The sequence below is a fragment of the Coregonus clupeaformis genome, chromosome 27 (genome assembly GCF_020615455.1).
Source record: "Coregonus clupeaformis isolate EN_2021a chromosome 27, ASM2061545v1, whole genome shotgun sequence".
NCBI lineage: Eukaryota > Metazoa > Chordata > Actinopteri > Salmoniformes > Salmonidae > Coregonus > Coregonus clupeaformis.
The window spans coordinates 45,342,329-45,370,059 of NC_059218.1; the positions used below are offsets into that span (position 1 = coordinate 45,342,329).

Sequence of the window (27,731 nt, forward strand, 5' to 3'; positions counted from 1 at the left end):
TTTATTTGTTATAAGTGACAGGTATAGATAGCTACTGTACCTTATACTATAGAGACAACTGGGACCAGGTGATTCTCAGGAGCATCAGTACAAATGCTACAAAGTGAGTACAAGTCCTTACATGTAGATATGATAAGTGATATGTTTTAGTAGATAAGTTAGTGAAGAAAAAATTCATGAGTTGGAGTGTTTTTGTATCTATTTATTTAATTTAAAATATATTCTACATTCATATATTGAGGACAGTGAGTAGGCTATTTCAGAAATCCATGACTGCTAATCCTATTGACTGCTGATTGGATATCAACAAAATGTACACACAACGTATATAATATATAATTAAATGTATATATTATTATAATATGTACATAATACAAGTTAGATATTATACAATAAAATATATTTGAGGTTTGGTGCAAATAGGCACCACCTGGGCGTAAACCCTTCAATTAGCTACACCTAGGCGTGCAGCCTATTCTACGCCTAGTACGGAGCAGGTGTAGGGTGATAAGCACAGAAAATAATAGCAATCTATATTTTCAAAAGGATATGAGTCTTGTGTTTATATTTCACAACCTCCGAGTTGCCTATTCACGAGTCAATAGCAAAATAATACATATAGCATGCTAAATGTTTCTGATCAGTGATACATTAGCAAACTAATAAAATGAGCTACCTCGTAACAGACGGAGATTGATTCAGTGAAACAAAATCCCATCGATTGATGATCAGACAAGTCAAGGGCTTTTGGTCGGGATATAGGCTACTACGCGAGTGAAGAGGAACAGAATCCACACTTGTAACAGCCTAGTACATGGCGCTGCCCAGCAACCATCATTATGAAGTGTCACATCTCATGTACGTGCATTGGTTACACCGGATTTAGCTACGACCAGAGTCATATACAGTGAGCTCCAGAAGTATTGGGACTGTAGCTAGTAGGTTTCCATCCAATTGGCAACAGATTTTTATGCGAATATTCTAAAATCCGCATAATTGTTGTTGCCATTATACCACTAGTGGTGTGTTTCCACCAAATGGACTTGTTGCGGCTATAAATCAGTGCTTGATGACGTGGCACACACAAAATGTAGCCTACTTCTTATCTTACATTTTATTGTAGCCTACCGAATAAAAATCAAAAATTCAATGTGTTTCCATCGCATTTTCAACATTTTCAACAGATACAGTGCGGGTAGGCTAGTCTACATGATGAGATTATTATTGATAAGAGCAAGAATATTTTTAGTTGTCAAACGGCAGTTAAGCATCGATCATTATGTCACCAGAATAAGACCCTCGATATTAATTGAAAAGGAGCATCACCGTGCACTTTCACCACCATGTGAAGTTCATCATCATTTATTTAATCTGTAGCCTAATAAACTGCATGGTTTCCCGAGTCATAGTGGGAGGACCACACACCATATCATCGCGTGACTCCAAGTTTACTTCGATATGATGGTTATTATATCAATATTTGCGGATAAATGCGTTTAAACCACCATTTCTCGTAAATTAATTTTACTGACACAAAAAGAACCCACCATGTTGAAAAAACAAATTATCTGTTGGCGCTCATAAAATTGTACCGAAACTACCTGTTTCCATCCCATCTGTCTTGATTTTATTTTATTTTTTATATGGTATGACTTTACTTGCATAAAGACTAAAGAGTTACAGACACACAAATATCACACCCACAAGACATGCTAACCTCTCACCGTTATAACAGGGGAGGGTAGAATTTGTTTGTGAGGGGGTATGATATTTGTGCATCTATAACTTTCTCACTCATCAGTATTCAGGAATCATCCAGGACTATCCATAATCATGGTAGCATCCACATTAATGCATTAGTGTTTAGTCTATTCTGATTTACAATAGAAGTGACTCCAAAATGACACAATACACTATTTACCAAAATAATCCAAAACACAACGAAAACAAGCAGCAAATGGATCCAACAAGTTTGTAGAGTCACAAGCTTGATGTAATCATTGCATGCTATGAATATGGGACCAAATACTAAACTTTTGACTACTTTAATACACATGTAGGCCTAAATGAATTTGTCCCAATACTGTTGGTACCCTAAAATGGGGGCAATATGTACAAAAAGTGCTGTAATTTCTAAACGGTTCACCTGATATCTATGAAAATACCATCAAATTAAAGCTGACAGTCTGCACTTTAACCCCATAGTCATTATATCATTTCATATCCAAAGTGCTGGAGTACAGAGCGAAAAGAACAAAAAATAAATAACTGTCCCAATACTTTTGGAGCTCACTGTATACTGTATATGGCTCTGGTTACGAGTCTTATTTTTCCTTTGTGCAACAAAGGCGGACGTAGCTACGCCCGACCTAATATTTTAAGACCAACTTTTTTACGCCGAACTAGTTATATATAAATAAAAAGTTACTTGGTTATTTATTTTAGATCAAAAGAAAGCTTGAGATGTTGAGATGAGATCTATTCGGTGCCTGCACTCATTGAAATAATTCAAATATTAGGAAAAACCTGAACACCTACTAAGGCTATCAATCAATGTTGTTTTTACTCTCCTGCTCCTGATTTACACACCTGTGTGTGTCTGTCTGCATTAAATGGTATTATATTGTATTGCATTAGAATTACATCACTATATAGTTACAGTACTTCTTATTTAGCAGAAACTATTTTTCCTTCGACTCATATTGTTGGTTGTTAATGCCTTTATCATTTTCTTTCCAGAACGTGAACACTGCCTACTTGCTTTAATAATGGCTGGGGGGACGGTTCTCTGCTGGTAATGACATTTGAGAAGCTGTAGCCTCCAGTTTAACTTTTGAGTTTTTATTGTCATAATTTGTGTTATCATCATTATTATTGTTGTTGTTGTTGTTGTTGTTATAGATTGTTCTATTGTTTTATTCTCCTGTCATCATAGGCTTGTCTTCTTATGCTGTCCATCTGTCCATCCATCTGTCTCTGTCAAGTAAGAAAACATGTATTGCAATGCTGGTTGAAAGCTGTGCTGTAAGGTGTGGCTAAAGCTCTACGAATTTGTTGGATGCATTTGCTGTTTGTTTCAGTTGTGTTTCAGATTATTTCGTGCCCAATAGAAATGAATGGTAAATAATGTGTTGTGTCATTTTGGAGTCACTGTTATTGTAAATAAGAGTAGAATTGGTTTCTAAACACTTCTACATTAATGCGGATACTACCAGCAAATGCATCCAACAAATTTGTAGAGTCACAAGCTTGATGTAATCATTGCGGGTTATGAATATGGGACCAAATACAAAACTTTCTACTGCTTTAATACACATCTAAGTGAATTGGACCCAATATTTTTGCTCCACTAAAATGGGGGGACTATGTACAAAAAGTGCTGTAATCTCTAAACGGTTCACCCGATATGGATGGAAATACCCTCAAATTACAGCTGACAGTCTGCACTTTAACCTCATAGTCATTGTTTGATTTCAAATCCAAAGTTTCGAAGTATAGAGCCAAGAGCCGAAAAAATGCTTAACTTTCCCAATAATTACAGAGGTACTGTAAACCCAGTATATAATACCAGGATTACTGAACTATGTACTGGAATACTCCACTCTGCCTCTGAGGTGTGTTTACCTGGACAGGTGCTTAAACAGAATAATCTCTGTTACATAAAATGTTTACATTTTGCAGACGCTCTTATCCAGAGCAACTTACAGTAGTGAGTGTATACATTCTCATAATTTTTGTTCCCGTCCCCCATGGGAATCAAACCCACAACCCTGGCTTGCAAGCACCATATCCTATCAACTGAGCCACACCCTCTCTTTCCTTTCTCTGCTTGCTGGCTGGCTTGGCTGGCTTGGCTTGGCTGGCTTGGCTGGCTTGGCTGGCTTGGCTTGGCTTGGCTTGGCTTGGCTGGCTTGGCTGGCTTGGCTGGCTTGGCTGGCTTGGCTGGCTTGGCTGGCTTGGCTGGCTTGGCTGGCTTGGCTGGCTTGGCTGGCTTGGCTGGCACAAACAAACAGACTGGTACTATTATCTCAGAGTGCCAGTCTGCTTCTGCAAAAAGTAAACGTGCTCCCCGTGTTTTTCAGATTACAGAGCAAGCAAGCCAAGCTTATGGAACCAGTGTAAGTGGCAGCGAAGGCAGACGACAGCATTACAATAGAGCTCTATTCTATTGTTTGAATTCTATATTAAATTATACCGTTATGGTAAACACTATGAAGTACAGTAAATACTTACTTTATAACGTACTTCATAATGCCTTTTCACAAAGTGTTACCACTAATGGCTGTTTATCTTGATGATTATCATGATGAATATGTTAAGTGACTTTGGGTGTTTATTATTAGTGTGCTTGCTGAAGGCAAGACCACTTTAGCTTTCTTACATACTCATATTGTTATTATTCTGCCTGCTTTAGCTCTTGAACGATTTAAACTATAAACACGAATACTTTAAAACAAGCTAGCAAGCACACACATTTTCTTCAGGAAATGTACTTTTCTAGTATTGTGATTAATATCCCTGCCCAAAAGATTCTGGATGTGTCACGAACGTTGACAGACGGGTCAGACCAAGGTGCAGCGTGGTATGCGTACATGTTTATTCACCCAAATAAACATACAAACAAAACAAGAAACAACGTAACGTGAAGTCCTCCGTCTATACACATACAAGCCTATACAGGAACAAGATCCCACAACTAAGGTAGGCAAACAGGCTACCAAAGTATGATCCCCAATCAGAGACAACGAGCGACAGCTGCCTCTGATTGGGAATCACACCCGGCCAAACCTAGAAATACACATCTAGATCCTAAACATAGAAATTCTAACATAGATCCTCACGCCCTGACCAAACCAACTAAAGACAACCGGCCTCTCAAGGCCAGGGAGTGACAGGACGCTACTCCTCTTGAACTGTTTAAGCTATCAACACGAAACTAACGTTGATAGTGTGCAGACTGACTCAACTTTTTGATAGTATGCAAACGTTTAACATTTATTTAAAAGCTCCATAGACTTCAAAGGCAACATTTGGATGTGTCACTGCTCTGTAAGCGTTTAAGCTACAAACACCAAATATTGAAATGTGCAGACTGACTCAACTTAGATTGCTATAACACAGCTTTGTCCTACCATTCATACACACTATCAAGCTTGTTATATCCCCCATTCATTTAAATGGCAGAATGCAGGCTTCAACATTCTTAACTGAAATCACTCCCACAGAACTTTCGGAATGTTCAAACTAATATATTTTCAGAGCTTAAAAAACCATGATATGGCTTATAATGCTATAGTACTCACTCTAGCCTACTATACCAGCCCACTATAATAACTCCAAATCTGGAAACCACCCCAAAGTAATTCACTTCAACTAACCCATAGCCTCTGACAACCCTGTTATTACAATTACTACTGCAGTCAATACCACTACTACTACCATTTCACAACCATAAATACTTCAAGACCAGAAACACACATTTTCTTCATTAAATATAGTGTTTGCTAAGAGAAAGGATAAAATAGTATTGTGATATACCTTGCTTATCTAATTATATTGGTTCCTACTACTAGTTATTAATGTGTTTACTACGCAGTAAAACAAAATAATTTGTCAGATTACAGTAGTGTTCTGTCTGAATTATCACTAAGTTTTACTTTATCATATCCAGTAAGATGGTCATGCGTTCTCCATACCTGGCATAGAGGGTGGTCTTGAAAAAGAAAAGGAAAGCTGCACACTCTAGGAGCTCAGATGCAATAATTTAATATCCTAATAACCAACGTTTGACAAACAAGCTGTCTTCATCAGGGTATAATGACAAACACTGCGGGTCACTAGTTTATATAGTGTCAAAGGACACACACAGGTGTCTGTAATCATGGCCGGGTGTGGCCTAATAGCATTGGTTAATTCACAGATAAACAGAACATACAAAATACATGGATAGCATACGATCATAGATACAACTTGGCTACATAGGCCCACAAACATTTACAATGAATAGCAAAATCACAATAATCACATGAATGGCTTCAAATCAAAGTTACGTTAGGATTTTAAATTATTTCACAAATACACAACAACACACACTAATCTAAAAGTAAAAGAATGGAATGAAGAAATATATATATATATATATATTTTAGAATGAGCAATGTCTGAGTCCGGAGTATGTATACACTACCGTTCAAAAGTTTGGGGTCACTTAGAAATGTCCTTGTTTTCCATGAAAACATTAATGACATGAGTGTGAATAGGAAATATAGCAAAATGCATAGAAAATGTAGTCATTGACAAGGTTAGAAATAATGATTTTTAATAGAAATAATAATTGTGTCCTTCAAACTTTGCTTTCTTCAATGAATCCTCCATTTGCAGCAATTACAGCCTTCCAGAACTTTGGCATTCTAGTTGTCAATTTGTTGAGGTAATCTGAAGAGATTTCACCCCATGCTTCCTGAAGCAACTCCCACAAGTTGGATTGGCTTGATGGGCACTTCTTATGTACCATACGGTCAAGCTGCACCCACAACAGCTCAATAGGGTTGAGATCCGGTGACTGTGCTGGCCACTCCATTATAGACAGAATACCAGCTGACTGCTTCTTCCCTAAATAGTTATTGCATAGTATGGAGCTGTGCTTTGGGTCATTGTCCTGTTGTAGGAGGAAATTGGCTCCAATCAAGCGCCATCCACAGGGTATGGCATGGTGTTGCAAAATGGAGTGATTTCCTTCCTTCTTCAAGATCCCTTTTACCCTGTACAAATCACCCACTTTACCACCACCAAAGCACCCCCAGACCAACACATTGCCTCCACCATGCTTGACAGATGGCATCAAGCACTCCTCCAGCATCTTTTCATTTGGTCTGCATCTGACAAATGTTTTTCTTTGTGATTCGAACACCTCAAACTTCAATTAATCTGCCCATAACACTTTTTTCCAATCTTCCTCTGTCCAGTGTCTGTGTTCTTTTGCCCATCTGAATATTTTATTGTTGTTGGCCAGTCTGAGATATGGCTTTTTCTTTGCAACTCTGCCTAGAAGGTCAGCATCCCGGAGTCGCCTCTTCACTGTTGACGTTGAGACTGGTGTTTTGCGGGTACTATTTAATGAAGCTACCAGTTGACGACCTGTGAGGCGTCTGTTTCTCAAACTAGGCACTCTAATGTATTTGTCCTCTTGCTCAGTTGTGCACCAGGACCTCCCACTCCTCTTTCTATTCTGGTTAGAGCCAGTTTGTGCTGTTCTGTGAAGGGAGTAGTACACAGTGTTGTACGAGATCTTCAGTTTCTTGTCAATTTATCGCATGGAATAGCCTTCATTTCTCAGAACAAGAATAGACTGACGAGTTTCAGAAGAAAGTTCATTGTTTCTGGCCATTTTGAGCCTGTAATCGAACCCACAATTGCTGATGCTCCAGATACTCAACTAGTCTCAAGAAGGCCAGTTTTATTGGTTCTTTAATGAGCACAACAGTTTTCAGCTGCGCTAACATAATTGCAAAAGGGCTTTCTATTGATCAATTAGCCTTTTAAAATGATAAACTTGGATTAGCAAACACGATGTGCCATTGGAACACAGGACTGATGGTTGCTGATAATGGGCCTCTGAACGCCTATGTAGATATTCCATTAAAAATCAGCCGTGTTCCGGCTACAATAGCCATTTACAACATTAACAATGTCTACACTGTATTTTTTGATCAATTTGATGTTATTTTAATGGAAAACAAGGACATTTCTAAGTGACCCCAAACTTTTGAACGGTAGTGTATGTATATATATATATATATATACAGTTGAAGTCGGAAGTTTACATACAGTGGGGAGAACAAGTATTTGATACACTGCCGATTTTGCAGGTTTTCCTACTTACAAAGCATGTAGAGGTCTGTAATTTTTATCATAGGTGCACTTCAACTCTGAGAGACGGAATCTAAAACAAAAATCCAGAAAATCACATTGTATGATTTTTAAGTAATTAATTTGCATTTTATTGCATGACATAACTATTTGATCACCTACCAACCAGTAAGAATTCCGGCTCTCACAGACCTGTTAGTTTTTCTTTAAGAAGCCCTCCTGTTCTCCACTCATTACCTGCATTAACTGCACCTGTTTGAACTCGTTACCTGTATAAAAGACACCTGTCCACACACTCAATCAAACAGACTCCAACCTCTCCACAATGGCCAAGACCAGAGAGCTGTGTAAGGACATCAGGGATAAAATTGTAGACCTGCACAAGGCTGGGATGGGCTACAGGACAATAGGCAAGCAGTTTGGTGAGAAGGCAACAACTGTTGGTGCAATTGTTAGAAAATGGAAGAAGTTCAAGATGACGGTCAATCACCCTCGGTCTGGGGCTCCATGCAAGATCTCACCTCGTGGGGCATCAATGATCATGAGGAAGGTGAGGGATCAGCCCAGAAATACACGGCAGGACCTGGTCAATGACCTGAAGAGAGCTGGGACTACAGTCTCAAGAAAACCATTAGTAACACACTACGCCGTCATGGATTAAAATCCTGCAGCATACGCAAGGTCCCCCTGCTCAAGCCAGCGCATGTCCAGGCCCGTCTGAAGTTTGCCAATGACCATCTGGATGATCCAGAGGAGGAATGGGAGAAGGTCATGTGGTCTGATGAGACAAAAATATAGCTTTTTGGTCTAAACTCAACTCGCCGTGTTTGGAGGAAGAAGAAGGATAAGTACAACCCCAAGAACACCATCCCAACTGTGATGCATGGAGGTGGAAACATCATTCTTTGTGGATGCTTTTCTGCAAAGGGGACAGGACGACTGCACCATATTGAGGGGAGGATGGATGGGGCCATGTATCGCGATATCTTGGCCAACAACCTCCTTCCCTCAGTAAGAGCATTGTAGATGGGTCGAGGCTGGGTCTTCCAGCATGACAACGACCCGAAACACACATCCAGGGCAACTAAGGAGTGGCTCCGTAAGAAGCATCTCAAGGTCCTGGAGTGGCCTAGCCAGTCTCCAGACCTGAACCCAATAGAAAATCTTTGGAGGGAGCTGAAAGTCCGTATTGCCCAGCGACAGCCCCGAAACCTGAAGGATCTGGAGAAGGTCTGTATGGAGGAGTGGGCCAAAATCCCTGCTGCAGTGTGTGCAAACCTGATCAAGACCTACAGGAAAAATATGATCTCTGTAATTGCAAACAAAGGTTTCTGTACCAAATATTAAGTTCTGCTTTTCGGATGTATCAAATACTTATGTCATGCAATAAAATGCTAATTAATTACTTAAAAATCATACAATGTGATTTTCTGGATTTTTGTTTTAGATTCTGTCTCTCACAGTTGAAGTGTACCTATGATAGAAATTACAGACCGCTACATGCTTTGTAAGTAGGGAAACCTGCAAAATTGGCAGTGTATCAAATACTTGTTCTCCCCACTGTACACCTTAGCCAAATACATTTAAACTCAGTTTTTCACAATTCCTGACATTTAATCCTAGAAACAATTCCCTGTCTTAGGTCAGTTAGGATCACCACTTTATTTTAAGAACGTGAAATGTCAGAATAATAGTGGACAGAGATATATTTCAGCTTTTGTTTATTTCATCACATTCCCAGTGGGTGAATTTGTATTTGGTAGCATTGCCTTTAAATGGTTAACGTGGGTCAAACATTTTGGGTAGCCTTCCACAAGCTTCCCACAATAACTTGGGTGAATTTTGTCCCATTCCTCCTGACAGAGCTGGTGTAACTGAGTCAGGTTAGTAGGCATCCTTGCTCGCACATGCTTTTTCAGTTCTGCCCACAAATGTTCTATAGGATTGAGGTCAGGGCTTTGTGATGGCCACTCCAATACCTTGACTTTGTTGTCCTTAAGCCATTTTGCCACAACTTTGGAAGTATGCATGGGGTCATTGTCCATTTGGAAGACCCATTTGCGACCAAGCTTTAACTTCCTGACTGATGTCTTGAGATGTTGCTTCAATATATCCACATAATTTTCCTTCCTCATGATGCCATCTATTTTGTGAAGTGCACCAGTCCCTTCTGCAGCAAAGCACCCCCACAGCATGATGCTGCCACCTCCGTGCTTCACGGTTGGGATGGTGTTCTTCGGCTTGCAAGCCGCCCCCTTTTTCCTCCAAACATAACGATGGTCATTATGGCCAAACAGTTCAATGTTTGTTTCATCAGACCAGAGGACATTTCTCCAAAAAGTACGATCTTTGTCCCCATGTGCAGTTGCAAACCGTAGTCTTGCTTTTTTATGGCGTTTTTGGAGTAGTGGCTTCTTCCTTGCTGAGCGGCCTTTCAGGTTATGTCGATATAGGACTCGTTTTACTGTGGATATATATAATTTTGTACCTATTCCCTCCAGCATCTTCACAAGGTCCTTTGCTATTGTTCTGGGATTGATTTGCACTTTTCGCACCAAAGTACGTTCATCTCTAGGAGACAGAACGCGTCTCCTTCCTGAGCAGTATGACGGCTGCATGGTCCCATGGTGTTTATAGTTGCGTACTATTGTTTGTAAAGATGAACGTGGTACCTTCAGGCGTTTGGAAATTGCTCCCAAGGATGACCCAGACTTGTGGAGGTCTACACTTTTATTTCTGAAGTCTTGGCTGATTTCTTTTGATTTTCCCATGATGTCAAGCAAAGAGGCACTGAGTTTGAAGGTAGGCCTTGAAATACATCCACAGGTAGACCTCCAATTAACTCAAATGATGTCAATTAGCCTATCAGAAGCTTCTAAGCTGTTTGAAGGCACAGTCAACTTAGTGTATGTAAACTTCTGACCCACTGGAATTGTGATACATTGAATTATAAATGAAATAATCTGTCTGTAAACAATTGTTGGAAAAAATTACTTGTGTCATGCACAAAGTAGATGTCCTAACCGACTTGCCAAAACTATAGTTTGTTAACAAGAAATTTGTGTTGTGGTTGAAAATCGAGTTTTAATGACTCCACCCTAAGTGTATGTAAACTTCCGACTTCAACTGTATATACATTCATGTGAAAAAGTAACTACACCCCCTGTAAAATTTTATTTTATTTGGACAGATATTGTAATGAATACTCAGGGAGAAAAAGGTGTAGATTCACGCGCGTGAGGGGTGAGGCAGGTGTTTATTTCGCAAAAGGCAGGAATCGTGGTCACAGGCAGGCAATGGTCATACACAGGTAGGCAAATAGGCAGGAGAATCAAAAACTAGGACTGAAGGCCATAACTGGTTCTTACAAACGAGATATAAAAAGGCTTAGTAGAGTCAAAACAAACAATGCCTCACAAGGCACAAACAGAAAGAACTGAACTAAATAAAGGAGCTAATGAGACCAGGTGAGTAACTAACACAGGTGAAATCAATGAACAAAAATGAAAGACAGGGCTACGTTCAATAACACAAAGAAACAGGGCTACGTACAAGAACAAAAGGTGAACTAAGAAAACAAATACAGAACCTTACAGATATGTAATCTTCACTTCAACTCTATTGACAGATAAAGGTAACATAATTTAACAAATGACACTAAAAGAATATACTCTGCAATAATTTATTCATCAAAAATCAACAGAATTGCAATTCCATAGTGCGGGAAAAATAAGTACACCCCTAGCTTCAATAGCTGGTGTTGCCCCCTTTGTCTGAATGACTTCATTTAACCGTTTCTAGTAACTTGTAAGTGTATCAGCCTCTTACATCGACTGGGAGGAATGTTTTGCTCTCTTCTTTACAGTACTGCTTCAACTGGGTCATGTTCCAGACCCGCTTCATGTCCCCCCACAGCATTCCGACAGGATTGAGATCTGGGCTTTGACTTGGCCAATCCATAACCCTCCATTTCTTATTTTTGAGCCATAAGTAATTTGCATTTTAATTGCATAAGATTTTCAAAGTATTTTTGTTGTTGTTGTGATTTGTTAAATTGGGTTACCTTTATCAATGAATGTGGTTAGAATTTAGCTCAAATATCCATGTGTGCAAATATGTTTTTATTTGTTGAAAAAAAAAATAATAAGACCACCTTTTAGGGGGTGTACTTACTTTTCCACGTGACAGTACCAGTCAAAAGTTTGGATACACTTACTCATTCAAGGGTTTTTCTTTATTTTTACTATTTTCTTCATTGTAGAATACTAGTGAAGACATCAAAACTATGAAATAACACATATGGAATCATGTAGTAACCAAAAAAGTGTTGAACAAATCACTGTTCCACTAATTACAGAGGTACTGTAAGCCCAGTAGATAATACCAGGATTACTGAACTATGTACTGGAATACTCCACTCTGCCTCTGAGGTGTGTTTACCTGGACAGGTGCTTAAACAGAATAATCTCTGTTACATTAAATTTTTACATTTTACACTAGTGAGTGCATACATTCTCGTACTTTTTTGTACTGGTCCCCCGTGGGAATCAAACCCACAACCCTGGTGTTGCAAGCACCATGCCCTATCAACTGAGCCACACTCTCTCTCTTTTCTTTCTCTGCTGGCTGTCTGTCTGTCCGTCTGTCTGTTTGTCTGTCAGTGAGGGTCCCAGTGAGTATGACGAGGGGTTAACATGGCGCCAGGTGCATCACCAGGTTGTGGTGAATCACAGGTGAGTGAGTACGCGTTGGTACTGACTGTACACACCTGTTGAACCTGTACTGCACTGTACTCTTTATACTATTGATAACCTTTCATTATTTAATCAACCAAGCGTAGCCTGGTCCCAGATCTCTTTCTGCCATCATGCCACTCCTTTTCATCAAAAAACATGACAAGGAGTGGCAAACAGACTGGTACCCCAAGCAAGTCCTAGCCTTAAATGTGTATTATTATTATCTCAGAGTGCCAGTCTGCTTCTGCAAAAAGTAAACGTGCTCCCCGTGTTTTTCAGATTACAGAGCAAGCAAGCCAAGCTTATGGAACCAGTGTAAGTGGCAGCGAAGGCAGACGACAGCATTACAATAGAGCTGTATTCTATTGTTTGAATTCTATATTAAATTATACCGTTATGGTAAACACTATGAAGTACAGTAAATACTTACTTTATAACGTACTTTATAATGCCTTTTCATGAAGTGTTACCACTAATGGCTGTTTATCTTGATGATTATCATGATGAATATGTTAAGTGACTTTGGGTGTTTATTATTAATGTGCTTGCTGAAGGCAAGACCACTCTAGCTTTCTTACATACTCATATTGTTATTATTCTGCCTGCTTTAGCTCTTAAACGATTTAAGCTATAAACACGAAACCAACTTTTAAATGTGCAGACTGCCGCAACTTAGATTGGTTGAGAAAATATTTGTGATTGTATTTATACTTTTTGTACTACAACAATATAAAAAATATAAAAACAGATTGTTAATTTACATATAAATTTTTCCTTTATACTGTATAATGTGCAGCTTTTTTTAAAACTACAATCCACATTAGTACTAAAAAGTGAATTTACTATAATTTGATTGTTGTATAATTTAGTTTTTAGAATTTTGAAGCAAATATGAATTTGGTCATATTTATGTGGGAAAATGACAGCTATGTAAATATACTTAATTCCATAGGAAAAAAAGTGATTCAATTCACTTCAAAAAGGGAACCTGAGAGCCATTGACCAAAAATATGGCTCATATATGTTAAAAATTGCGTAATTCAAATCTGGTATTGGAATAAGAATCAAGAGATCTTCAATCCAAGCTAAATGTATTATATGCAAAATGTATGTATGATAAGTATGAAGGTTCGTATATACGGGTCCACTGAAATACCACGCAGGGCACTCAGAGAACTGACTTCCTCATTACAAATCCTTCCGTAAATACCCTGAAAGTTTTAGTTCCCGCTCTCTGCTGGGCCTATCAGGGTAGAGGTTGGGCGTGGTTTAGACTTGTCCAACCTATCCGTTGGCACACCGGCTAGTCCCAGCCCCTTGGCGCTCCACTAATTGCACACTGTTGCCAGGCATACGTTTTTATCATAACAACCTGTGGAGTTAGCACCCAAAAGACACCATTTTGCTGTACCTACGTTCAAGGACGGTTCACAGACAACGGTTCACAGACAACAAAGAGGCAGTGTTCGTATCTGTAAGAAATACAAGTCTTATCTGTCCTACCCCCTAACGTTCCTTACATGAATCACAGCTGGTTATGTGAAACAATTTATATCAGTATAGTACAAACCTTCTATGCTTATCATTAATGCATTCCTTCTAAGCTATTCATCACATACAGATCCAATTATGAGAAAATAGAGCCCCACATATAAATCAATCAATCAATGTTTTCATCTACCTACTTTTTAAACTATAACCAGCCACTACCATTTCTACTGCAGTCACTACCACTCCTATAACTTATTGCAAAACCATAAATACTTTAAAACAAGCTAGTACGCACACACAGTTTCATCAGGAAATTTTATTTTCTAGCTATTATTATTACTATTATTATTAATATTACTATTATTATTATTCAGGAGGAATGACGTTCTGACTATAACCCCATGGCTGGCTCCTATAGTCTGGGAGGGAACCTTCGACCCCCAGGTCATAGATGAGGCCTTCAGGTCCCTCAACCTCACCATCGCTACAACTGTATTTGCTGTAGGGAAGTAAGTCACAGATTTAATGTGTAGAAACCTATTGCAAAGGCAATGGTTACATACTTCCTCTGTGTGTGTGTGTGATCACCTACTTGAAATGTCAAGACTGCTGCCACTAACGCAACCACGCACCTATCCACATGCATCCACCACGCACCTATCCACATGCATCCACCATGCACCTATCCACATGCATCCACCATGCACCTATCCACGTGCATCCACCATGGACCTATCCACATGCACCTATCTACATGCATCCACCATGGACCTATCAACATGCATCCACCATGCACCTATCCATATGCATCCACCACGCACCTATCAACATCCATTCACCATGCACCTATCTACATGCATTCACCAGGTACCTATCCACATGCATTAACCTCATGTGTTAATATCTTTGGTTGATGTTATCTACATCATAACCTCATTCATGTTGCCTGTCTGCATTATTCAAACCCTATGGTTGTGTGTCAACTGGCATCTTATTCCCTATGTAGTGCACTACTTTTTGACCCAAGCACTATATAGGGAATGGGTTCATGTTTGGGACACACCATAACTCTATATGGACCCTTTACTTCATATTTCCGGATAAAGCAATCTCATGTCATAAGCATGCAGTCTGTCTCTAGCTGTATCTATACATACACATTTCCCCCTGCTGGCACACTTGCTTGTCCTACCTGAAGGTCTTGTTTTTTAACTACCTGAACGTTTCACATGATTGATTATTTACAACCTGAATATTTCACATTATTGATTATTTACAACCTGAATATTTCACATGATTGATTATTTACAACCTGAATGTTTCACATTATTGATTATTTACAACCTGAATGTTTCACCTTCTTCATGTATTTAATTGACATGTAAAAAAATATATAAAAAATCCTAGCACGTACAGTGCCTTGCAAAAGTATTCACCCCCCTTGGCATTTTTCCTATTTTGTTGCATTACAACCTGTAATTTAAATGGATTTTTATTTGGATTTCATGTATTGGACATACACAAAATAGTCCAAATTGGTGACGTGAAATGAAAATAATTAATTGTTTAAAAGAATTCTAAAAAATAAATAACGCAAAAGTGGTGAGTGCATATCTATTCACCCCCTTTGCTATGAAGCCCCTAAATAAGATCTGGTGAAACCAATTACTTTCAGAAGTCACATAATTAGTTAAATAAAGTCCACCTGTGTGCAATCTAAGTGTCACATGATCTGTCACATGATCTCAGTATATATAGACCTGTTCTGAAAGGCCCAAGAGACTTCAACACCACTAAGCAAGGGGCACCACCAAGCAAGCGGCACCATGAAGACCAAGGAGCTCTCTAAACAGGTCAGGGACAAATATCAGAAACTTTGAGCATCCCACGGAGCACCATTAAATCCATTATTAGGAAATTGAAAGAATATGGCACCACAACAAACCTGCCAAGAGAGTGCCGCCCACCAAAACTCACGGCCCAGGCAAGGACGGCATTAATCAGAGAGGCAACAAAGAGACCTAAGATAACCCTGAAGGAGCTGCAAAGCTCCATAGCGGAGATTGGAGTATCTGTCCGTAGGACCACTTTAAGCTGTACACTGTAGAGCTGGGCTTTACAGAAGAGTGGCCAGAAAAAAGCCATTGCTTCAAAAACTAAATAAGCAATCCCGTTTGGTGTTCACCAAAAGGCATGTGGGAGACTCCCCAAACATATGGAAGAAGGTACTCTGGTCAGATGAGACTAAAATTGAGTTATTTGGCCATCAAGGAAAATGTCTGGCGCAAACCCAACACCTCTCATCACCCCGAGAACACCATCCACAGTGAAGCATGGTGGTGGCTATATCATGCTGTGGGGATGTTTATCATCGGCAGGAACTGGAAAACTGGTCAGAATTGAAGGAATGATGGATGGCGCTAAATACAGGGATATTCTTGAGGGAAACCTGTTTCAATGTTCCAGAGATTTGAGACTGGGACGGAGGTTCATTTTCCAGCAGGACAATGACCCTAAGCATACTGCTAAAGCAACACTCGAGTGGTTTAAGGGGAAACAGTTAAATGTATTGGAATGGCCTAGTCAAAGCCCAGACCTCAATCCAATTGAGAATCTGTGGTGTGACTTAAATATTGCTGTACACCAGCGAACCCATCCAACTTGAAGGAGCTGGAGCAGTTTTGCCTTGAAGAATGGGCAAAAATCCCAGTGGCTAGATGTGCCAAGTTTATAGAGACATAACCCAAGAGACTTGCAGCTGTAATTGCTGCAAAAGGTGGCTCTACAAAGTATTGACTTTGGGGGGGTGAATAGTTATGCACGCTCAAGTTTTCTGTTTTTTTGCATCTTCAAAGTGGAAGGCATGTTGTGTAAATCAAATGATAGAAACCCCCCAAAAAATCAATTTTAATTCCAGGTTGTAAGGCAACAAAATAGGAAAAATGCCAAGGGCTTTGGATACTTTCGCAGGCCACTGTAGATGCTTCTCTCATTTTTCTATCCATCGTTGAAGATGTAGTAACTTTAGTTCTGTCGTTTCACACACATTTTTATGTACATGTTTTTCATGTCTATCCATCCTTACAGATACACTCGTTTTCTCCGTGACTTCTTAGAGTCAGCTGAGAAGCACTTCATGGTGAGAATCCAGAACTATCTATCAAATGGATTGACTGTTAGGACCAGGGATAATAATATAATAATAATAATATATATATATATATATATATATATATATATATATATATATATATATATATATATATATATACACACTACCAGTCAAAAGTTTGGACACAAACTCTTTCAAGGGTTTTTCTTAATTTTTACTCTTTTCTACATTGTAGAATAATAGTGAAGACATCAAAATTATGAAATAACACATATGGAATCATGTAGTAACCCAAAAAGTGTTTTTCCTTTTAAAAGCGTCTGCTAAATGGCATATATACAGTGCATTCGGAACGTATTTTTGCTTTGTCATTATGGGGTATTGTGTGTAGATTGATGAGGGAAAAAAACTATTTAATACATTTTAGAATAAGGCTCTAACCTAACAAAATGTGGAAAAAGTCAAGGGGTCTGAATATTTTCTGAAGGCACTGTATATATGCCATGTCCTCTCTAGCTCAGCTGGTAGCGCTCGTTCGATCCCCGGGACCACCCATACACACAAAAAAAAAAATGTATGCACGCATGACTGTAATTCGCTTTGGATAAAAGCGTCTGCTAAATGGCATATTATTATTATTATTATTATTATTATTATTATTATTATTATTATTATTATTATTATTATTATTATTTTAGCAGACGCTTTTAATAGGAACAATTCTGGAACCGTATTTATAAAGACTACTGTAGGAGTGATGATGTAGGATTAGGTCCTCCTGCCCATGTGATCGTTTTTATTGGTCCAGATTAAATTAAATGTTATTACATTTACATTTATTAAACGTAATGTGACTGAATTCGTTACAAATTCCATCCCTTCAATTCAATTAAAATGTGATTCCAGGTGGGGCTGGAGGTACACTATTACGTGTTCACCGACCTGCCCGGTGATGTGCCTGGCAACGTGACTCTTGGTGTCGGGAGACTGCTCAGCATCGTGAGCGTGCCGAAGTTCGACCGCTGGCAGGAGATATCCCTCCGCCGCATGGAGATCATCCAGGTCACACTTTATTACAATTATTACATTTTTTGACATTTACATCTTTAGTCATTTAGCAGACGCTCTTATCCAGGGCGACTTACAGTTAGTGCATACATTATTTTATTTTTTCATACCCCCCGTGGGAATCGAACCCACAACCCTGGCGTTGCAAACGCCATGCTCTACGATCTGAGCTTCATCCCCTGCCGGCCATTCCCTCCCCTACCCTAGACGACGCTGGGCCAATTGTGCGCCGCCCCATGGGTCTCCCGGTCGCGGCCGGCTACGACAGAGCCTGGATTCGAACCAGGATCTCTAGTGGCACAGCCTGCCTTAGACCACTGCGCCTCTCAGGAGTCACTCATTACTTCATTATGAGTTATTTAGTTTATTATTAATGATAACTATTAATATTATTATTATAGGAGTAGTAGTAGCAGTAGTAGTAGTAGTAGTAGTAGTAGTAGTAGTAGCAGTGGTAGTAGTAGTAGTAGTAGTAGTAGTAGTAATAGTAGTAATAGTAGTAGCAGTAGTAGTAGTAGCAGTAGTAGTAGTAGCAGTAGTAGTAGTAGCTGTAGTAGTAGTAGTAGTATAAGTAGTAGTAGTAGTAGTAGTAGTAGTAGTAGTAGTAGTAGTAGTAGTAGTAGTTTAGGCCTAGCGTTTAGGAGCGTTGGGTAAGTAACCGAAAGGTCACTGTGTTACAGGAGTGTGTCGCAGTTCCGGAGCGACCCACTAGGTGTCATCCTCCGACAACCATAGGCACCTCCTCACTCACAGTCGGGACTAATTATCTGCATATTGGTGTCATCTGTGGCTATCTGATTCACCTGTGTATTTATGCCTTCACTTCCCAGTGTTCCCTTGCTCAGTTTTCTCTGTTAGTTCCTTGATGTCAAGCAGTACGTATCAGTGTCGGATCACGTGACGGAGTTACAGGTACTCGAGAAGTGTTCTCCCAGTGTCGTTCTGTTTTTCCAGTCAGAATTAGTATTTCATATTGTTTGTTGTCAGCCTGTTTTTTCGAGACCTATGTGCTCCTAATTTGCTTTTGTGTATAGTCAGTTGCGGCAGCGGCGTCTCCAGTCTCGCTTGCCAAATCGCGAGAACCCCACCGTACGACGAACGTCCAGAAGCCTGCAGGGAATTCCTCACCCAGTGTTCCCTGATGTCCAGCCTGCAACCCTCCTCCTTCCCAACGGAGCAGGGCCGGGTGGCCTACATTATGGCTCTATTGACAGGTCGGGCCCTCTCTTGGGCTACCGCGGAGTGGGAGAGCCAAACTCCGGCGTGCTCCGACTCCTACCAATTCATCCAGGAGTTCCGCAAGGTGTTTGACACCTCTCGGGTGGAGTCGAGGCACGAGGCCGGGAGGTGGCTCATGGCTTGTCGGCAGGGTGACCGTTCGGTGGCAGACTACTCCATGGAGTTCCGGACCTGGGCTCGAGAGGCAAGATGGGAGGAGGCCGTCCTGGTTGTCCTGTACACGCAGGGGCAATCGGAGGGGATGAAGGACGAACTCTCCTTCAGGGAGCTGCCTGAACAACTGGACGGCTTCGTCGACCTCTCTGTGCGGGTGGAAAAAAGGCGTCGTGAGAGGGCGTACGAGAGAGGCATGACGCAAGGCTCGCCTCCGTGTCTCCCTATCAGCCCGGAGTCTTTCCGCCGATTCAGGAAGGAGACGCCTCAGGAGGAGGCTACGCAGCTGGGTGCGGCGCGCTTGTCCTGAATGAAGAGGCAGAGGGTCTGCCCCAGGGACGTTTCCGGAACTGCGGCCACGCAGGTCACCACGGCGACTCATGCCTGGAGAAGCCGGGAAAACGGGAGGGTGCTAGGTATCTGGAGGGTGCTAGCAAGCCGGAACCGAAACCCCAACTCCAGAGACGCCCAGACTTTTCCTCCTCGTCAGGGTTCAGTGGACCTACGCTGGGATCTGGTGGAGGGGTTTAGTAAGAGGCATGCCAAGGGCCTCCCTCCTCACAGGCCTTATGACTGAGCTATCGATCTCCTGCCGGGCGCCATGCCAACACGAGGGCACTGTTACAGGAGTGGGTCGCAGTTCCGGAGTGACCCACTAGGTGTCATCCTCCGACAACCATTGGCACCTCCTCACTCACAGTCGTGACTAGATATCTGCCTATTGGTGTCACCTGTGGCTATCTGATTCACCTGTGTATTTATGCCCTCACTTCCCTGTGTTCCCTTGCTCAGTTTTCTCTGCTAGTTCCTTGATGTCAAGCATTACGTACAGTTAGTCAGCCACCAATTGTGCAAGTTCTCCCACTTAAAAAGATGAGAGAGGCCTGTAATTTTCATCATAGGTACACATCAACTATGACAGACAAATTGAGGAAAAAAAATCCAGAAAATCACATTGTAGGATTTTTAATGAATTTATTTGCAAATTATGGTGGAAAATAAGTATTTGGTCACCTACAAACAAGCAAGATTTCTGTCTCTCACAGACCTGTAACTTCTTCTTTAAGAGGCTCCTCTGTCCTCCACTTGTTACCTGTATTAATGGCACCTGTTTGAACTTGTTATAAGTATAAAAGACACCTGTCCACAACCTCAAACAGTCACACTCCAAACTCCACTATGGCCAAAGGACACCAGAAACAAAATTGTAGACCTGCACCAGGCTGGGAAGACTGAATCTGCAATAGGTAAGCAGCTTGGTTTGAAGAAATCAACTGTGGGAGCAATTATTAGGAAATGGAAGACATACAAGACCACTGATAATCTCCCTTGATCTGGGGCTCCACGCAAGATCTCACCCCGTGGGGTCAAAATTATCACAAGAACAGTGAGCAAAAATCCCAGAACCACACGGGGGGACCTAGTGAATGACCTGCAGAGAGCTGGGACCAAAATAACAAAGCCTACCATCAGTAACACACTACGCCGCCAGGGACTCAAATCCTGCAGTGCCAGACGTGTCCCCCTGCTTAAGCCAGTACATGTCCAGGCCCGTCTGAAGTTTGCTAGAGTGCATTTGGATGATCCAGAAGAGGATTGGGAGAATGTCATATGGTCAGATGAAACCAAAATATAACTCGTCGTGTTTGGAGGACAAAGAATGCTGAGTTGCATCCAAAGAACACCATACCTACTGTGAAGCATGGTGGTGGAAACATCATGCTTTGGGGCTGTTTTTCTGCAAAGGGACCAGGACGACTGATCCGTGTAAAGGAAAGAATGAATGGGGCCATGTATCGTGAGATTTTGAGTGAAAACCTCCTTCCATCAGCAAGGGCATTGAAGATGAAATGTGGCTGGGTCTTTCAGCATGACAATGATCCCAAACACACTGCCCGGGCAACGAAGGAGTGGCTTCGTAAGAAGCATTTCAAGGTCCTGGAGTGGCCTAGCCAGTCTCCAGATCTCAACCCCATAGAAAATCTTTGGAGGGAGTTGAAAGTCTGTGTTGCCCAGCGACAGCCCCAAAACATCACTGCTCTAGAGGAGATCTGCATGGAGGAATGGGCCAAAATACCAGCAACAGTGTGTGAAAACCTTGTGAAGACTTACAGAAAACGTTTGACCTGTGTCATTGCCAACAAAGGGTATATAACAAAGTATTGAGAAACTTTTGTTATTGACCAAATACTTATTTTCCACCACAATTTGCAAATAAATTCATAAAAAATCCTACAATGTGATTTTCTGGATTTTTTTTCTCATTTTGTCTGTCATAGTTGACGTGTACCTACGATGAAAATTACAGGCCTCTCTCATCTTTTTAAGTGGGAGAACATGCACAATCGGTGGCTGACTAAATACTTTTTCCCCACTGTACAGGTACTGAAGAAGTGTTCTCCCTGTGTCGTTGTGTTTTTCCAGTCAGAGTTAGTATTTCGTATTGTTTGTTGTCAGCCTGTTTTTGGAGACCTAAGTGCTCCTCATTTGTTATCATGTATAGTCCGTTGTTTTGTATCCTGGCTTTTGGACCTCCAGTAAAGATCCTTGTTTCACCATCCTTGCCTACTGCCTACTGCCTACTATCTATCCTGCACCACACCTGGGTCACACCTCACACCAACCCTTACACACTGGTTTGAATCCCCAAGCCAACTAGGTGAAAAATCTGTTGATGAGACCTTGAGCAAGGCACTTAACCCTAATTGTTCCTGTAAGTCGCTTTGGATAAGAGCATCTGCTAAATGACTAAAATGTAAAAATGTAGTAGTAGTGGTTCCCTAAAGATGTCCCAACTATTAACCAAATATCAACTGTTGATAATAGGCAACATATTTCTAGGGTTACAGTTAATTAAGAGGATATGCCTATATGGTTAGGGTTAGTGCAAACTAAAAAGTTGAAATGTTGTCGACGGTGGATTGTGTATTTTTATCATCTTACCCCTGCCTGCAAACCAAATTTACATCTGAGGACAATCAAGTTTGACTGTTTGATTGATTGATTTGTTTGATTTATTGATTTGATTGATTTGTTGTTTGTTGTTTGTTTGATTGATTGATTGAAATTCTACTGAACATCCACCAACCATCTATTTGGGAGCAGACTGCCATTGAGGTTCACATCCACCGGGAGGCGCACTACATCTTCTGCCTTGATGTAGACATGAGGTTCCATGGCCGTGTGGGGCCAGAGGCTCTGGGGAGACTGGTGGCCGCCATCCACCCCTGGTAATACTTACTTACTTACTTAAAGGGCCAGCATACACCCCTGGTAATACTTACTTACTTGAAGGGCCAGCATCCAACCCTGGTATTACTTACTTACCTACTTACTTAAAGGAGAAGTTTCATTTTTTACAACCAAAAATCTATATTTATGAAGTAAATGGCATGTTATAGAATGGTCAAAAAAGGTGTCTGGACCCTTCTATAACATGCTATTTACATGTACAGTATATACACTATATATACAAAAGTATGTGGACACCCCTTCACATTAGTGGATTTGGCTACTTCAGCCATAACCGTTGCTGACATACAGTGCCTTCGGAAATTATTCAGAGCCCTTGACTTTTTCCACATTTTGTTACGTTACAGCCTTATTCTAAAATTGATTAAATTGTTTTTTCCTCATCAATCTACACACAATACCCCATAATGACAAAGCAAAAACAGTTTTTTTGAAATGTTTACTAATTTATTAAAAATAAAAAATGGAAATATCAAATTTACATAAGTATTCAGACCCTTAACTCAGTACTTTGTTGAAGCACGTTTAGCAGCGATTCCAGCATTGAGTCTTCTTTTGTATGACGCTTGGCACACCAGTATTTGGGGAGTTTCTCCCATTCTTCTCTGCAGATCCTCTCAAGCACTGTCAGGTTGATTGGGGAGCACTGCTGCACAGCTATTTTCAGGTCTCTCCAGAGATGTTCGATCGGGTTCAAGTCCGGGCTCTGGCTGGGCCACTCAAGGATATCCAGAGACTTGTCCCGCAGCCGCTCCTGCGTTGTCTTGGCTGTGTGCTTAGGCTCGTTGTCCTGTTGGAAGATGAACCTTCACCCCAGTCTGAGGTCCTGAGCGCTCTGGAGCAGGTTTTCATCAAGGATCTCTCTGTACTTTGCTCTGTTCATCTTTGCCTCAATCCGGACTAGTCTCCCAGTCCCTGCCACAGCATGATGCTGCCACCACCATGCTTCACCATAGGGATGGTGCCAGGTTTCCTCCAGACATGACGCTTGGCATTCAGAGAATCATGTTTCTCATGGTCTGAGAGTCTTTAGGTGCCTTTTGGCAAACTCCAAGCGGGTTGTCATGTGCCTTTTACTGAGGAGTGGCTTCCGTTTGGCCACTCTACCACAAAGCCCTGATTGGTGGATTGCTGCGGAGATGGTTGTCCTTCTGGAAGGTTCTCGAATCTCCACAGAGGAACTCTAGAGCTCTGTCAGAGTGCCCATTGGGTTCTTGGTCACCTCCCTGACCAAGGCCCTTCTCCCCAGATTGCTCAGTTTGGCCGGGTGGCCAGCTCTAGGAAGAGTCTTGATGGTTCCAAACTTCTTCCATTTTAGAATGATGGAGACCACTGTGTTCTTGGGGACCTCCAATGCTGCAGAAATATTTTGGTATCCTTCCCCGGATCTGTGCCTCGATACAATCCTGTCTCGGAGCTCTACGGACAATTCCTTCGACCTCATGGCTTGGTTTTTGCTTTGACATGCACTGTCAACTGTGGGACCTTATATAGACAGGTCTGTGCCTTTCCAAATCATGTCCAATCAATTGAATTTACCACAAGTGGACTCCAGTCAAGTTATTTCAGTTTTTTATTTTTAATACATTTGGAAAAATGTCTAAAAACCCGTTTTCACCTTGTCATGGGTATTATGTGTAGATTGCTGGGCATTATTTTTTTAATTTCATTTTTTAATCAATTTTTAAATAAGGCTGGAACATTACAAAATGTGTAAAATGTCAAGTATTCTGAATACTTTCCGAAGGCACTGCATATACAGAAGTATGTGGACACCCCTTCAAGTTAGTGGATTCAGCTATTTCAGCCACACCTGTTGCTGACAGGTGTATAAAATCAAAGCAAACAGCCATGCAATCTCCATAGACAAACATTGGCAGTAGAATGGCCTTACTGAAGAGCTCAGTAACTTTCAACATGGCACCGTCATAAGATGCCACCTTTCCAACAAGTCAGTTGGTCAAATTTCTGCCCTACTATTACTGCCCAGGTCAACTGTAAATGTTGTTATTGTGAAGTGGAAATGTCTAGGAGCAACAACGGCTCAGCTGCGAAGTGGTAGGCCACACAACCTCACAGAACGGGACCGTCGAGTGCTGAAGCTCGTAGTGCGTAAAAATCGTCTATCCTCGGTTGCAACACTCACTACCGAGTTCCAAACTGCCTCTGGAAGCAACGTCAGCACAATAAGTCTTTGTCGGGAGCATCATAAAATGGGTTTCCATGGCCGAGCAGCCGCACACAAGCCTAAGATCACCATGCGGTGGAGTGATGAATCATGCTTCACCATCTGGCAGTTCGACACAAAGTGAGGTCCATACAGAAATGGTTTGTCGAGATCAGTGTGGAAGAACTTGACTGGTCTGCACAGAGCCCTGACCTCGGCCCCATCGAACACCTTTGGGATGAATTTGAACGCCGACTGCGAGCCAGGCCTAATTGCCCAACATCAGTGCCCAACCTCACTAATGCTCTTGTGGCTGAATGGAATCAAGTCCCTGCAGCAATGTTCCAACATCTAGTGGAAAGCTTTCCCAGAAGAGTGGAGGCTGTTGTAGCAGCTAAGGGGGGACCAACTCCATATTAACGGTCATGATTTTGGAATGAGATGTTCGAGGAGCAGGTGTCCACATAGTAGTGTATTTTTAAATTGGTTGTAAAAAATATAACTTCTCCTTTAACTTGAACACAATGGTGAAATGTAGATTTACTCCTAAATAGACATACCCAAAAGTAACTGTTTTTCATGAGATGGACATAAACAATAACTAGTAATGCTGCATAGTTCTAGAAAGGTCTGGAACTCCCCTTTCTGGTAAACATAATTATACATTTTTCACATTTAAGGACACAATCTCAAGAAACATAGTACAAATATTACAATTATATATGATTTTCTCTCTATTCAACGAAAGTGGGGGAATAGGGCTTGAAACGACTGAAATGCTTTCTAAATATAGTAACAATCAAATTATAAATGACTTGCTATAAGATTTCACCTTTCTTATAACTGTAAAACAAATAAGATCACATTTAGTGACAGTACAAATTAGTCCCCATTTCATATAACTGACGACAGAGCATTTTCTACCAGGTTCTCTGAGCGACGCAGAGACACCATTTGAATGTCTGCAGACTCGTTATAACATCAGCTTTCGTCCCTCTGTGACCACGAGAATGGTCGTGTTTCAATTCTACGAAATTATTTAGTATTTTTTCATGTTGAGAGCTCTAAATCAGGCTGAGAATATCACAGCGAGATGAAACCACAACTCCTGGATTCGCTAGACTGCCCCCCTTAATATACTGTCTCCCAGGCTGGGCTCCATAGCAGACAAAATCAATTCTTTGTCTGGATAGGCCAGAAAATGTGACATGGATTTTCCATCTGTTGATACTCTACAGGTGGTCATACTATCAACAAACTATCTGTTGATAAGCAACTGCTTGCTAAGTTTAGGGTTAGGTTTAGAATAAGGGTTAGGGTAAGGGTACGGGTTAGGGCTAGGGTAAGGGTAAGGATTAAGTTCAGGGTTAGGATAAGGGTTAAGTTCAGGGTTAGGGCTAGGGTTAAATTCAGGGTTAGGGCTAGGGTTAAATTCAGGGTTAGGGCTAGGGTTAGTAGATAGTTAGTTGAAATGTTACTGATAGTCTGTAGCTTGTCCATCTGTAGGTGCTCTACAGACTATCCAAATAAAGTTTCACCCTGACCTTGGTAAGGGTATTTTCCTGGTTAAATAAAGGTTACGTAACAATACAAAATTGTCTTGTGTCTTGCAGGTTCTACTGGTACCCCCGGAACCAGTACCCCTACGAGCGGCGAACCGTCTCCACAGCCTATGTACCCCTGGACCAGGGAGACTTCTACTACCAGGCCAACATATTCGGAGGAGCGCTGGAGGATGTTCACAGGCTGACCAAGACGTGCAGGGAGCACCTGGAGGTAGGTACTCACGCAGGCAGGCAGGCAAACACACACTCACACACTCATACCTGACAGACAGTCATGCAGACAGAAAGGCATGCATTCCGACACGTAGGCACAGACGCAGGGAGGCAGGCAGGCACTCACTCTCTCTCAACCCCCTCCGTAGTCACTCACTCAGTCATTCTCTCACCCAATCCCCCGTTCCCTCTTCTCCCCCTATCTCCACCCCTCTTTCCCCACCCCCTTCATCCCTCCCCCTACCTCTCTCCCTCTTCCTCCTTCTCTCCCTCCCCCCTTCTCTCCCTCCCCCCTTCTCTCCCTCTTCCTCCTTCTCTCCCCCCCCTCCCCCCTCTCTTCCCCACCCCCTCCCTCTAGGTGGATAAGTCAGTGGGTGTGGAGGCTGTGTGGCAGGAGGAGAGTCATCTGAACTGGTACCTGGTGAAGAATAAGCCCACCAAGCTGCTGTCACCTGAATATGTGTGGGACGACGCTAGAGGACGGGAAGCCAAGGAGATAAAACTGGTCCGCTTCTCCTCTGTCATCAAGAACAAGGCAGAGGTCAGGGAGAACCCATGAGATGCAGCCCAGGCAAAACCCAGATATCTCTATCTTAAACAGGCTGATTTTTTTATATTACGCTAATTAGACTTCCGCCTGGGGCGCGGACATCGACTGTAGAGTTTTAAAGACTCAAGAGCAAACCACTTTTCCTTCCTCATCTCTGAGATCTGCCACAACTCAAAAATCCTGTTCAAGACAATTGAGCTTGTTGTTGGTGCCCACCCTAACAGTGACATGTTCGCGTCCCCTGATCTTTGTGAACAGTTTTTACAATTATTATCTATTATTTTAGGATGTGAAACACTTTAATACTTGTATTGAA

At 41.4% G+C, this 27,731-nt stretch overlaps 1 protein-coding gene across 1 annotated transcript; it reads left to right on the forward strand.

The window, feature by feature from the left end:
- LOC121542007 (globoside alpha-1,3-N-acetylgalactosaminyltransferase 1-like) lies at positions 1-27,731 on the forward strand. Its single transcript, XM_045207990.1, has 12 exons — positions 1-103; positions 2,740-2,794; positions 2,936-2,983; positions 4,083-4,118; positions 12,531-12,602; positions 12,885-12,920; positions 14,471-14,605; positions 17,184-17,235; positions 18,115-18,270; positions 22,774-22,898; positions 26,701-26,863; positions 27,224-27,731. Exons 1-12 carry the CDS (start codon positions 94-96, stop codon positions 27,422-27,424), a joined length of 1,089 nt encoding a protein of 362 aa, XP_045063925.1. The 5' UTR covers positions 1-93; the 3' UTR covers positions 27,425-27,731.

Coding starts and splice junctions, on each gene's coding strand:
- LOC121542007 (XM_045207990.1), top strand. Junction 2,795..2,935: donor GGGGGGACGGTTCTCTGCTG/GTAATGACATTT, acceptor CTGTCATCATAG/GCTTGTCTTCTTATGCTGTC. Junction 14,606..17,183: donor ACTGTATTTGCTGTAGGGAA/GTAAGTCACAGA, acceptor CCATCCTTACAG/ATACACTCGTTTTCTCCGTG.